The 13,675-nt window shown below is 34.7% G+C and overlaps 1 protein-coding gene across 6 annotated transcripts in view; it reads right to left on the reverse strand.

The window, feature by feature from the left end:
* Positions 1-13,675, reverse strand: part of BCAS3 (BCAS3 microtubule associated cell migration factor) — a 570,722-nt gene that overhangs the window by 323,461 nt on the left and 233,586 nt on the right. For 4 of the 6 annotated variants that reach the window (XM_060135887.1, XM_060135883.1, XM_060135884.1 and 1 more), the window contains exons 16-17: positions 13,511-13,661; positions 3,462-3,506 (exon numbers count right to left, since the gene is read on the reverse strand). In XM_060135887.1, coding sequence (XP_059991870.1) covers positions 3,462-3,506; positions 13,511-13,661 — 196 coding nt within the window. The remainder of the gene's footprint in view (positions 1-3,461; positions 3,507-13,510; positions 13,662-13,675) is intronic. The other 2 variants (XM_060135888.1, XM_060135885.1) reach the window with 1 other exon arrangement.

The following is a 13,675-nucleotide window of genomic DNA, read 5'->3' on the forward strand; positions in this document are numbered from 1 at the left end:
TTACGTCTTTGTGTTAAGGAAGAAAAACTTTTCTTTATGCTCCTCACTATGACTGGGCTTTCAAAAGGAATTCAGCAGTTTTCTCTCATTCTCAACTGTGTATTCTAAAATAAAAACTAAGAGGGAAAATGAAAGTATTTATTTTTAAAAAAGATATTGATAATATATCTAAAATTATTCTATCACAAATTATTCTTAAAGATATGAGATTTCTGTAAACCTGCCAGATAAGATTCTCCTCTCCATATAAGTCTTTGCTTCTAAAAAGGAAATTATATTATTTTTTTCAATATTCTCAGAATAACAAGATTAATTTAAATTAGCTATTTATAAACAGATTGAAGACTCGGTGCTAATTAAAACTTTAAACATAATTTGACATGTAAGTTTTAACTCTTCTTTAAAATTAACCTTATACACTACAAAGATATATTCAAATGGACTACCTCTTGTCTACACTGTTGTGCATATATTTTTTCTTTTGCTAAGAAAATCAAAAATAGCAATAGTTTAAACATGATACTACATGCCGACTAGGAGCTCGATAAAAACTTGTTACTTATTTGTAATATTGAAAGCAAAATTCATTTTTAAAATTTCACAATGGCTATTTCTCTTAAAATTTCTGCATTAAAAACTGTATCATGTGTGTGATTCTTACATCATTTTATGCCATTATTTAAATTCATAAATCCTAGAGAATACATAATCTCCAGAATGTAGAAAATGGCTAAAGTGTCGAAGATGGTCTGCATAGTTAACTTTCCAACAAGCTTATTTGGTTGTCAAAGGAAAAGATATTATTATAAACTGACTCATCTGAAACTGCCTGAATTTAAATAATTAAAACAGTTTATCAAAGAATGAAGAATTAGTAGAAACTGTGATCAAACAAAAGTAAAATCTTAGCTAAATATAAATGTTTCAAATGAAATTTTATAAAAAAAATTTGTATGAAACTTACATAACATTTTAAGAGGAACTATAAAATTTTCATATTCTTCCAAAATACAAATATTATCCTATATTGGAAGTCCTATAACCCTGATGAAATAAATAACTTTATTTAGCATAATGTTTTATTTCAAAACAGTAAATAAAAACATTCTCAGGTTGAATGCTAAATAGCATGAAAAAATAGTAAAAACTCTTAAAACAAAGAAGCTCTTATAAACAACATGGAAGAAGTTGTCAAATTTATATTCATTTTGTTGCCTTAATTTGAGGTTTCATTAAGATCTTAATGGGAAAAACATGCACCACCAGTAAAGGAACGTATTTTAAAGGAGGCTCTTTTAGGCTAGTATAAGTGACTAAAAACGAGTTTCTTGTGAGCTAACGATGGCATCAAACAAACCACAAAGCAGTCTTCTAAAAGACAAGCAATGATTTAAAAGTCTACTATATTTCATATATCCCTTTCTTTAATCTGGCTCTTTTAATCTTGTTTCAACCTCAAATCATTTCTGGTTGACAAGTACTTTTGCTTAAATTTGAGGAGCACATAAGCTGTTGAAGGCATGGGCTTTTCTTATTTCACATACAATGTTCGTCATTCTATCTTTACTTCTACGCTAAAACTTCAATCTTTATTAACATACGAAAACTTTTTTCTTTGTACTTAGAATGAGAAATTTATCTGAAGATGGAATTTAATTCTAAATTGAGTCTACAAAGAAATGTTGTCATATGTTGAATCTGGCATTTAAAAATCAACTGTTCACTACAAGCTCCTGAGTAAGATCCACGTATTTTATTTGTTTTGGAAGAAATCCGGTTAACACAAAGAATGAAGGTTGACTTTCAGGGAATTTTTATTCCTGTATACCCTGATTTTGTTTACAATAGTTTCACAATCTATATCCTAATTTTGATGCTGCATTTCAAAGAGGAAATTTTTATGATGATTTATCACCCTATTCTAATACGACAATGAAATTTTCAGATGTTCCTGTGGCATATGAACACTGAAATTAGTTTGTGTCAAATTTTTAAGTTTCTTTTTGTCCAAGAGAAAAATGATTGGAAGGTTTTCTCCTAGTATAATGGGACAGTATGAGCAAGTCCCAAGAGCAGTTATGAGAACTGCACATACATGTATTCTGACTAAATTTATAAAATTGATATAACTTACATTAACCAAAACTTCTTTTTGGGCTCACTCACTCTTAAAAGCAAAACAGACAAAAACAAAAATAAAAAAAAACCATGATCTAACTTAAAGAAACTACTTTTCAAAAATGGAATTTTCCCCTTAAAGCAGAAAAGAAATCATAGCAGTAGCAGCGAGCATTTACTGAGCTCTTATTATGTGCCAGGCACTGTTCTAAGCAATTTATATTGTCGGTTCATTAACTCCTCATAATAAACCTATGAGGTAGGTGCTACTGGTAACTCCATTTAATGGAGATAAGGAAACTAAGATAAAGAGAGGTTTTAGAAAATTGCCCAAGATCATATAGGCAGTAAGTGTGTAAGCTGGGATTTAAGACCTAGGCAGTCTGATTCTGGAGCCCTCTTTTTTTTTTTTTTTTTTAAGTTTTTTTTGATGTGGACCATTTTTAAAGTCTTTATTGAATTTGTTACAATATTCTGTTTTATGTTTTGGTATTTTGGCCACGAGGCATGTGGGATCTTAGCTTCCCGACCAGGGATCGAACCTGCACCCCCTGCACTGGAAGGTGAAGTCTTAACCACTGGACCACCAGGGAAGTCCCCTGACTCTTAACTATTGTGCTAAAGATATTATACCAGGTTCTAAATATATTCTATTTCATACTTTTACATAAAAGTATTAAACATACTGTTTCTTTTCTATGATCACCATGTCTAAGACTGACAAAAGTTGTATTTTATGCAGTCTTACATAAGAGTTTACTAAATAAGCTATGGTGGGGAGGTGCTAATAACTCGAAATAATAAGTTACTTAGGAGGTTTTATATGAAATACAAATTTCCTCATGTAGCTCCATAACTACCTAAACTACTCAAAACAGAACTGACTCTTGTTCCTTTGGCACCAAATAAAATGCAGTAAAAATTTATAGGGTATTTTTAGGATACCTTAAATATATTTACATTTCAAAATAAATCTTGTCTGCAAATGTTCAGCATGTCATGTAGGGAATTTCTATCACTAAAATACTCAAAGCCTTAAACTTGGGTGTTAGCCTTTGTCTTATGATATATACTAGCATTATTATGAGAATTATTCTAATTTCTATTTTTTTAAATATTAATCTATGATTTTTTATGTGACTTTTCAAGAAATGAAGTGAAACCAAGAAAACTAATCTTTTAAAGCTTAAACACCAACATTCACATCCCATCTACAAATTACTCAGTAATTCGGTGCATCTATCTGTGATCAGGCCATGCAACTGAAAACAAAGTACAAAACAGAGTTACTTTCTGAGAGTACAGCAAATGAATTAGGCATGCTGGACTGAACTGGGACTCACCATGGAGCTTTTATGGAAAAACACCCCGCTCCAAACAGATAAGGCCTTCATGGAAAAGGGGGGAAAATGCACAAAAAATTAGAGGAAAACTCATGTAACATTAACAAATACATGTTTATTATACTGTTAAAGAGTATGGATAAAATAACTTAAAAAATTAGTAATCGTTTGCAATCCTGCCATAGATACTAACAAGTCTGATATAACCAATAAATAGAATGATGTGCAGTAACAAGGCCCTTAATTTTCACAGGGTTAGAGATTTCAAAATGCTCTATTTCTCCCCCTTTTCTGGAGCACCCCTGTAGGGTTCCTAAGGTAAAATAAAATAAAATCCACTTCAGAGGCCCTTTAAAACAAAGTACAAGTTAAATGGAATAATTGGATGGAGAAAAGAGTGGGACCAGTAGCGATAGATGTGTGGTTGTGTGACACGAAATGTTTAAAACTAGCGAAAGGCGACTCAATAAAAATTTGATAAGCATTGTTTGCTGTTCACCAGTTGTAGTCTCAGAGCCACAGAAAGAAAGTACATATTTTCTAAGCTGCTTAATTACAGTAAGTTGAACTGCATATTGCTGGTCAAAGGAACTAACACTAAAACCAAGTCTGTGGTATGATTTACTTCCATTTTAGGGTCACATTCCAGGAAGTTAGCATTACTCTTAATAATGATAGAAGAGGTTAGCTTCCTCTATCTGGCCTACACTGGGCTAGGTTGGAATACAGGAAACTAAAGCTACAACTGCTTGCTTTAAATACAGCTGGGGATACAAAGGCAGACTTCAATGTTACACATACTTCTTAATATTCTGTTCACAGCATTTAAGACATGCTATGCATATTTGCACACGGAACAAAATATTGCTGTTGCATCTGACATTTGGAAGGAAGACATAATAAACTGAGAAGGAAAGAGCACTGCATAACTTGGTAATTTTCTTCTTCAATTTTGGTGCTAGGAAACATTAAAAAAGAAAAATCATGCTTATTAGCACCAATCTCCCAGTGAACTGAGCATATTCACAAAACTGAGTACAATTCTGAGGACTGAAGAACAGAAGATATGAAAAAGGGAACAGAAAAGCAAGATACTATTAGAAGAAAGAGTGAGTTGGAAGACAGAAATATTGGAAAAGAAAACTTTAGAGATGATGTCAATACAAAGCAAGGAAATCTCTCCCACAGTTAATGATAAGACCACAATCAGAGAAATGTCATCATTCAGATGTCATCATCCACATCTAAAACAATGTATTTCAAAAATTTTTTGACTATGACCCACAGAGATATACAGTTGGCCCTCCATATCCATAGGGCCCACATCCACAAACAACTATAGATCAAAAAAAAAGAAAGTTCCAAAATGCAAAACTTGCTGTGCACCAGCAACTATTTACAATTTAGAAATGATTTAAAATATATGGGTAGATGTGTGTAGGTTATATGCAAATATTAAGCCATTTCATATAAGGAACTTGAGCATCCACGATTTTGGCATGGGGTGGGAACCAACCCCCTTTGGATACTGAGAGACAAATGTATTAACGTGTAAGCTGGTATGTACATGAACACACGCAAATTGAAACAATTTAATGAATGTGGGTTTTTTTGGTGTGTAATCAACTTTATTATTCTCTATTTCAACGTTTTGTAAACATTAATGTTGGGATTTAGTTACAGTGAAGATTGTTGCATATAATGACAGGGTAGGTAGGTCTGAGTGGGGCCTTGGATTCTATATTTCTAACAAGCTCCTAGATAATGCCAAGGCTGTTAGTTTGCAGAACCAGTAGCGAAATTACATTCTATTATATTCTAGTTCATTAATGAAAAAAAAGTTAGCCATGATCCCCTTGTCTTGATTTCATGATTCACTAATTACATCAGAAACAAAATGTTACTGGAGCTCACCCGGAACTTTGAGAAACACCATTTTAAATAAGTGTGACCACGTGAAGACTCCAATGTCTCAACAGCACCGTGACACCATAAAAAAAGGATCAGAAAATGGAAAGTTCAACACATTTCCGTATGCCCACAAATACCACCAAAATGAAGAAGTTATTGTTGGCACATACTACCCAACTCCCTTTCATTTTCTTCCTTAGGCAGACACCTGAATTAATCAAATAGTTCAAACAATTCTGACAGAAGCACTTGTCTGGAACGCCTGGGCATGAGTTGCTCTTTAGCATATATTGCATAGAAGCTAGACAGTCTCCCACCTCATTCCAAATATCAGAATACAACTGATTCACTGTAAAGAATTTGAAAGTTTTATCTTAATCCTTTATGACTTAAAAGGCTTCTGATTGACCCCCAAAATCAAACAAAAATGAAACAAAATTAAGTTTCTACATTTCGAAAGACCAGCTGATGTTCCCACCTACAGAGCTAGTAAATACCTTTTTCCAAGTTTAAATTTCCTTATATATAAAAAAGAAACATATTAGCCAAACAAATTAAACACAAGTTTTTGGTGTTTTTTTTTTTTTTTTTTTTAAATATCCTAGATTTTCCTTCCCGGACAGTAGCAGCATGTTACCAACAAGATTTCTACAACCCCACAATCTCAAAATGCACCGTTAACCCTCCAGACACTGTAGCAAACAGGCCTGCACTAAACAGCAGTGTGGTCAAGTTTAAAGACAACAGTCCTCACTGTTCACAACATAACTCGGTTGTGTGAGTTACAAGCCATCCTTCTTTAGCCAAATAAGGATCTACAGGCTGACGCAGCTCAAGGAGAAAACAGGGGTTGGGGAAACAGGGTGAGGACCCGCTTCAGCACGTACATTTGGCATGGTCCCAATCTGTACTCACCCACTTCTTACTCGTTCCGACAAACTGGACCTCTGCCACATACATGTAAAAGAAGAGCCACAAACTCCAACGAATTAGAGGGACTGACGTAACTACTGACTTTGCATGGGTGGTGTCAGCTGTTCTTTTGAAATGTGCCCGCTTCATCTTTCCTCAGTAGGGAAAGAATGAAAATATAAAGTCACAAAGGCCCAGTCCATGATCCAGCTGTCTTCACCTATGACTTTCCGCTCCTCTCCAAAATCCCGCAGCTGTAGTTTTACAGGGCGTGACTCAAAGGAGGAAGAGAGCGTGTGAGTAAGAGTGTATAGGGAATTTAAATGGTCTGAATTAACAAATGCAACTCAAATTATCCTATTCAGGTATTAAGAATTTGTGTGTTTTCCAAACACTATTAAGTTTCAGCAGGTTGAACAATCCATATAAAACCTATCCACTTAAGTCATGATTATGTCCTTTTTAAGCTGAATTCTGATTGAAAAACATCAGGGCTGGCCAAGGGACTAAAAATACAGAAATGCTAGTCCAGCATAGAGTGACTTTGCCTTTGGCTCTCAAACGGTTTCTTCTGGAGACTGTCAGAAGACAGTTAGGAATTGTGCTTTATATCAAATCATTAATGCTATGTAACTCTTTAAACTCTGATTCATTTTTTCAAAGGCCACACAGTACCACAAAAGCTTTGGTCTTACTAGCTAAAAACAAGACAAATGTGAAGACTTTTTTTTTTATATGTAAGGGAAAAGTAAATCTAGATTTGATTTGAACATGGTAAAATCTTTTATAACTTGACTCTAGTGCTGAAAGGCATTAATAATGATTAGATTTCATCATCTTCAGAGTTATGGAAACTAAAAAAAAATCTCTGAAAGTCCTATTTTCCAATTGATCATGTCCTATGAGAATTCAAGCACTATCACTTAACAGACATCAGAAAGAGCCCATATAAATATTAAACATAATGAACAGAGAAAGGGCTATACAACATTATGTGTAAATTGTAAAGTAAAGCCGTATTCTCTAACAAAATATTCCAGGAACCCTAATGACTCTGCTACACTCTCTATGCCCCCTGTTAAGCAGCATCTTTGATAGACACACATTTCCTACGTGGATGCAAGCAGATCAGTCCTCACATCATTTTCAAGTATTACTTTAAATTTTTCATTAATTTAATTTTAACCACTCACTACTACAGAGACCTATGGCATTATTGGCTCTCAAATTATTGATCTGAAGGCAAATTCAAGCTGAAATATACAGATAAATTGTCTAATCTGAGGTACGTTCAACATGCAAATTTAAATTACAAGGTCAAGATTTTCATTAGAAAAACACTAATGTTCAAATTCTGCCAGATGTGGCAGAAGAGAGACTAGAATAGTACACACAGATTGTCAAATTTCTATAGAAAGTAATGCTTACTGACTTGTATTACAGTACATAGGAGACTTAATCCCCTCACCGCTCCCATCCCCCCCAAATCCACAGATTTATGGTAAAAGGGAACAAACTATGGAGTGGTTTAAGGATTCTACTGATTTAGTACAAAAACTGAAAACTCAAACTATATATGTATATTGCACATGTAGACATATCCACTCTAATGAAAATACATTATCAATTACTTTATATCTGGAACCAAACATACACAGCTTAGCTATCAAGAAATAACACATAGGGCTTCCCTGGTGGCGCAGTGGTTGAGAGTCCACCTGCTGATGCAGGGGACACGGGTTCCTGCCCCGGTCCGGGAGGATCCCATATGCCGCGGAGCGGCTGGGCCCATGGGCCATGGCCGCTGAGCCTGCGCTTCCGGAGCCTGTGCTCCACAACGGGAGAGGCCACAACAGTGAGAGGACTGCGTGCCACCAAAAAAAAAAAAAAAAAAAAAAAAGAAATAACACATAGATAAGACAGGGCTGGGAGGTGGAGAATTACCATTTGCTACTGTATCTGGGGAATCTTTCTCCAAATCTTACCCATTTAACTCTTAGAACTTCACCTATAACATTTGGGGCTCAGGTCAAAGCGTCTAAATAAGCCAAGGCAGACCTAACTGAATTAGGAGGAATAGACCTTCCTCAAGGACTATATGCCAATGTCATTTATTCACTTAGCAAGCTCTGACGGCAGATTTAGTCTACAAATTTCAATTACAGATAATCAAATAAATGCTATTAAATGCTTCCATTTCTAAATAAGAATAATCATCTATGTCTTCTAAATGGAGCTCTTGCGAAGCACTGGCCTAGGGCACAGCAATGAATGAGGCTTAGAAAGTAGGTAACAGGATCAAACACCTGGTGGGAATTCATACACTGTAAGTATGACAGATAATAATCCATACATACAAACTTTCATTTTTCAGATGAAGAAATTTACCTAGGACAACCAAGATGTGAAACCAGAGCTTCAGACTCCTAAGTCAGTATTCTTTTACTACATTATCTACTTCTACAGAGTCAGGCCAAAAGTTCCTAATACCTAGCTCGAATTGCTCACACAGAAATGAATAAATACAAAAATGGGGGGGAGGGAAGAAGGAGCAAAAAGCTGCTCGATTTAAGAAAAAGGAAACCTACGAAAGACAACAAGTCATACCAGGTTTACTTCACCAAAAACCTCAGCTAGTTAAGGGCAAGGAAGTAACTTCATTCCCAATTTCTATATTTTTATTCCCATGAAATTACTCTGACCACTCTTTTTTTGCACATTCCACATATATTGTTCTTTTTATTAATTAATTATTTATTTATATTTATGTATGTATGTATGGCTGTGTTGGCTCTCGAACCCATGTCCCCTGCATTGGCAGGTGGATTCTTAACCACTGCACCACCAAGGAAGTCCCCTGACCACTTTTTGAAATGTACTGTTCCCTGCTTGTGCCCACAAAATGATGTGTATATGTTAATAATTTTAGATTTGATGTACAAAAAATTAAGCATATTGATGAAAATTATCTATTTAGTAAGTTTTTACATAGGAAGCATCAAAAATTAACGCAACCAAACATCTATGGACTATTGCTTAGTAAATCCCTACTACAAAAACTTTACACTCCAAAACAATGAGCAATCCCTTAGCACCCAGTTTCACTTTTAATAGATGAAAACTACACTTATTCACACATGATAAAAACATGATGGAGGTCCTTCCAATCCTCCAGTCTCAGATTGGAAGAAATGGGTTTTGTTTGAATGAGTGACTGTTAAACCAAAAGATTCTTAGCATGTCTTTTGCCTTCACCAGTGTGTACTACAATCGGGTTAAGCAACAGCTGTTGCCAAAACAGGCCTTATTTCCTCCCAGTGCTGCTTCAAGGTACAGAATGTGAAGGTGCAAATACATCTGTCTTTTGCCATTTGTAGTTCTACTGGCCTTGCAAATGTCTTCGAATAAGACAGATGGTCCCTGACACTGCACAGGCTTTCAGGGATCTATATTTCCAAAAATAAGAGGGCAGACATGAAACACGGTAAGTACACGTCTATCCCCTGAAGGTCTGAGTTAAGGCTTCCATCTAAATTCGGTTATTTAAATATAGGATCCTAAGCAATCCTTGGAAATCTCTATGCTAGAGATATGATTTTTAATGTTTATTTCATGCCATTATGCCAAATATCTAGGACATGGAACAAATAATATATATTTTACTAGATATATTATCAGGTATATTTGAACTTACATGTCTATAAATGAGTCAGCTCTGTGTTCTCTTTCTACATAATTCATGTCAAATACTTCTGTTAATTTTATCTTTAAAATGTTAGGAAAGGCATTTCACTGAAGCACAGAGTAAATCAGGATTTCCACAATGACCTGGAAAATTAAAAGCCTGTTTGCTCTTCACTCTGGTGACCTTAATGTGGCAATCAAAATTCTCAGTGAATATATAAAATTTGATGGAAATAACGCAAGTGAGCTAAGGGCAGCTTGCAAACTGGTCACAGTAAAAAAAAATTTTTTTTCTTAATAAAAATGACATAAATATAACCTTACTATCTAATGGGAGAAATCTAATGATATAAAAATATCTGGGATGTGCTTCAAATCTCAGCATATGTCAAAAATGGAAATTTAGGGAATATATCTTACTCTCCCCCAAAAAATATTACTTTTGGTTAGGCAAAATACATGTATTTCAATGAAAATGCTAAATGTTAAGATAATAAAACCACAAACTATATTCTAAAAATTCTATGACCAAATGTTTGGGTGACTTACAGTAGTACTATAAGAATTATAAGTAAAGTCACAATAGCAATTTCTAAATATAATCAACAAACCCTTAAGAAAATGGCTTAAGGGTATTAAGTCTTGTAACCTAGCCATAGGCAAGCATAAGTTATGAATACTATCATCAAGGTGTTTTTGGTAACTGTAATCTTTGTTAATAGGAAGGGGAAAAAAGAATAGTAGGAGGGGAGGGAAAAAAGAAGAGTGGGTGGGGTAATTTATGGAGCACTAAAGCTCTGCCATAGTAGAGAATTCATTACAGAAAACAACCATATAGAAGAAAAAAATACTAATAAAATGAGCTTTTGGTGGATGTGTGTGTGCATGTGTGTATGTGTGTGCCGAGGGAGAAAAGATAAACGATAAGGCAAATATGTTAAACTGCTAACATTTGGGAAATGTGGGTATACAGGAATTCCTTTTACTGGTCTTGTAACTTTTTTTGGTAAGTTTGAATGAATCTCTATCAAAATGTTTAAAATTTAAAAGCCAAGGACTCACTGTGGGACAAGCAGTAATTATTCCTTCTAAACACTCCAAGATAGGGGACATGCCAAAAAGAATTCAAAAATTTGGAAAAAATAAAATGGTATGAGATCTGAGATAAAAAGCCCAGTAAAGAGGGAGGAGATATGGGGATATATGTATATGTATAGCTGATGCACTTTGTTATAAAGCTGAAACTAACACACCATTGTAAAGCAATTATACTCTAATAAAGATGTTAAAAAAAAAAAAAGCCCAGTAACTAATAAGATACATGTATCTTGAACTAATATTAATTTCAAAGCACACAATTCAAATTCCTATCACTTAATTCATTAATAAATAATTATTAAACTGTCTAGAATATAAGGGAACATAATACACGTGCTCTGAAAATCTAGGAATTGTGACCAAGTTTTTTTAATTTTTTGCCTCTCCTGCTGAGGAGCACAGGCTCCGGACGCGCAGGCTCTGCAGCCATGGCTCACTGGCCCAGCCACTCCGTGGCATGTGGGATCCTCCCAGACCGGGGCACGAACCCGCGTCCCCTACATCAGCAGGCAGACTCTCAACCACTGCACCACCAGGGAAGCCCTGTGACCAAGTTTTTAACAAGAAAAGGAAACACAGAAGTTATCTAAGTTCATAAAGTATGGTAGTACAGGAAGACACCAGATGATTAATAGTTTCTACCCAACTAAAGACAGAGAGAAAGAGTAGCAAGAGAGACAGTGAAAGAGTGTGTGATACAGTTTATCTTTTTATTATGGAAAGTTTCAAATATATACAGAAGTAAACTCACTTTTCAACCTCCCCACAAATATTTTGAATTAAACTCTAAGATCACGTGATTTCAGGCATAGAACTTCATTTAGGATCTTAGTGGTAAAATTAAAATCAAGAGGAACAATTTTGAGGTTAGATTCTTAGATTCAGGAAAGACTGACAAACACTTCGTAGAATTCTACAATGCTGGGTTGGATCAAGAAGGTATATTTATGTACTGACTGACTTCTGTGAGTGAAAAAATAACTTTTAAGATTATGATTCAAGATTTAGTCTCATTTTTATTTGATTCTACATCCCAGAAATGTATCATTACACAAAGAAAAAAATGAGCCACCTGTAAATATAAGTTCATAACCCCTTTACTATCCATAGCCACTCTTATTTAACTTATTTTAAAATAAAGAAACTAAATAAGAGGAAAGGGAGGTAAAAATTCTATTTAAATTACACTACTAATGAAGAGTTAAAAAGCTGATATCAATTTTTAAAAATACAGGCAAATGATTTGTATCATAAGATGTCTGATTTGGGAGCTCGGTTTGCTGTATTTTTCCCTTAATACACCACAACCTCAATTTCTGCATTCAGAAACAGGAATTTATAGGCAAACACAACTCCACTATGTAGAGGGTCAATTTCAGTGTAATGGTGAAATCTGGAGCTAAAAGGCCTCATCCTGGAGAATGAGTATTTCTTCTTACAAAAGCAGCTTCTGTAAACACTTCACCACCTAGCACAACAATATTAAAACATAATGATACAGCAGCCACATAATTAAGTCTATTCCTCTTATTGGAAAGACCTTGAAGACTATTTGAAGCCAAGATGGAGTTTTCTCTTGACTACCAAATACAGAATTTTAAGACAGTTGTTCCATTTCAAATTAGGCTAAACCTCAGGATTGCTTATTGATGAAAATAGGTAATTTGGCTATAGACATATATATTTTGGGGAACATAATGGAGTTTCACAGTTGTTATACAATTGAATATCTAATAATCTTATATCTTAGACACAGCACTTTATTTTCAGGAACCCAAAGAAGTGATAATTTTATATTCCTAACAGGTAGGAATTTGAAAAATTTTTAAATAGCTAAAATAAGCACAAAGATATCAAGTGAGTCATCAAGAGTCTCTGAGGATGTTAAGGACCAATCTGAGTAAAGCCTAAACCCTAGGACTCTGGATTTTGAAAACTATCCATAATATCACATTGTCCTGATACTAACAATAGATTATTATATGTAAATTGTACCTCAATGTAGATGATTTTTTTTTAAAGTATTAGAAACATGGTTGTCATATTAAGTTCTCTCCCTAGTATTGGTGTCAGTCAAAATTTGGGGGTCATTATAAATCCAGATCATGTCCACAAAAGCAAGAAAATGCAACTGCACTACTTTCAGACAAAGCCACAAGGCAGCAACTATAAGCCTGAGTAAATGGATCTGGTTTTTATTAGCCAATACTAGTTTTCACAACTTGTCACTGCTTTGTTTTTTCTGTGAATGTGTGTGTACATGGCTATGTATGAATGTGTTTGTGTATGTTCTATACTTTGTATTTAATCTGCTGCCATTAAGTCTCATGTGGGCTGTAAATGAAGAACATAATCAAAACCACCCAAAGAAAAAGTATGTTTTATTTTTGTGTATTTAATCCTCTAAAACAGCTACTAAAAAAGCATCAAGCCTGAGGCCTTACCCTGTTCGTTTGGTGATGGTTCCCAATGTCATTGGCTGCTTGATTTGTGCAAGAGGCATCAATACCATCAGGCTGGGGAGAGGAGAAAGCCGGGGGTTGCCAGGGTTGTTGTTGGCAAAATTATTGTAGGAGTCTTGGCTGTTGAGTTTCCCTACAAAGAGAAAA

Source organism: Lagenorhynchus albirostris, chromosome 20 (genome assembly GCF_949774975.1).
Source record: "Lagenorhynchus albirostris chromosome 20, mLagAlb1.1, whole genome shotgun sequence".
Lineage (NCBI taxonomy): Eukaryota > Metazoa > Chordata > Mammalia > Artiodactyla > Delphinidae > Lagenorhynchus > Lagenorhynchus albirostris.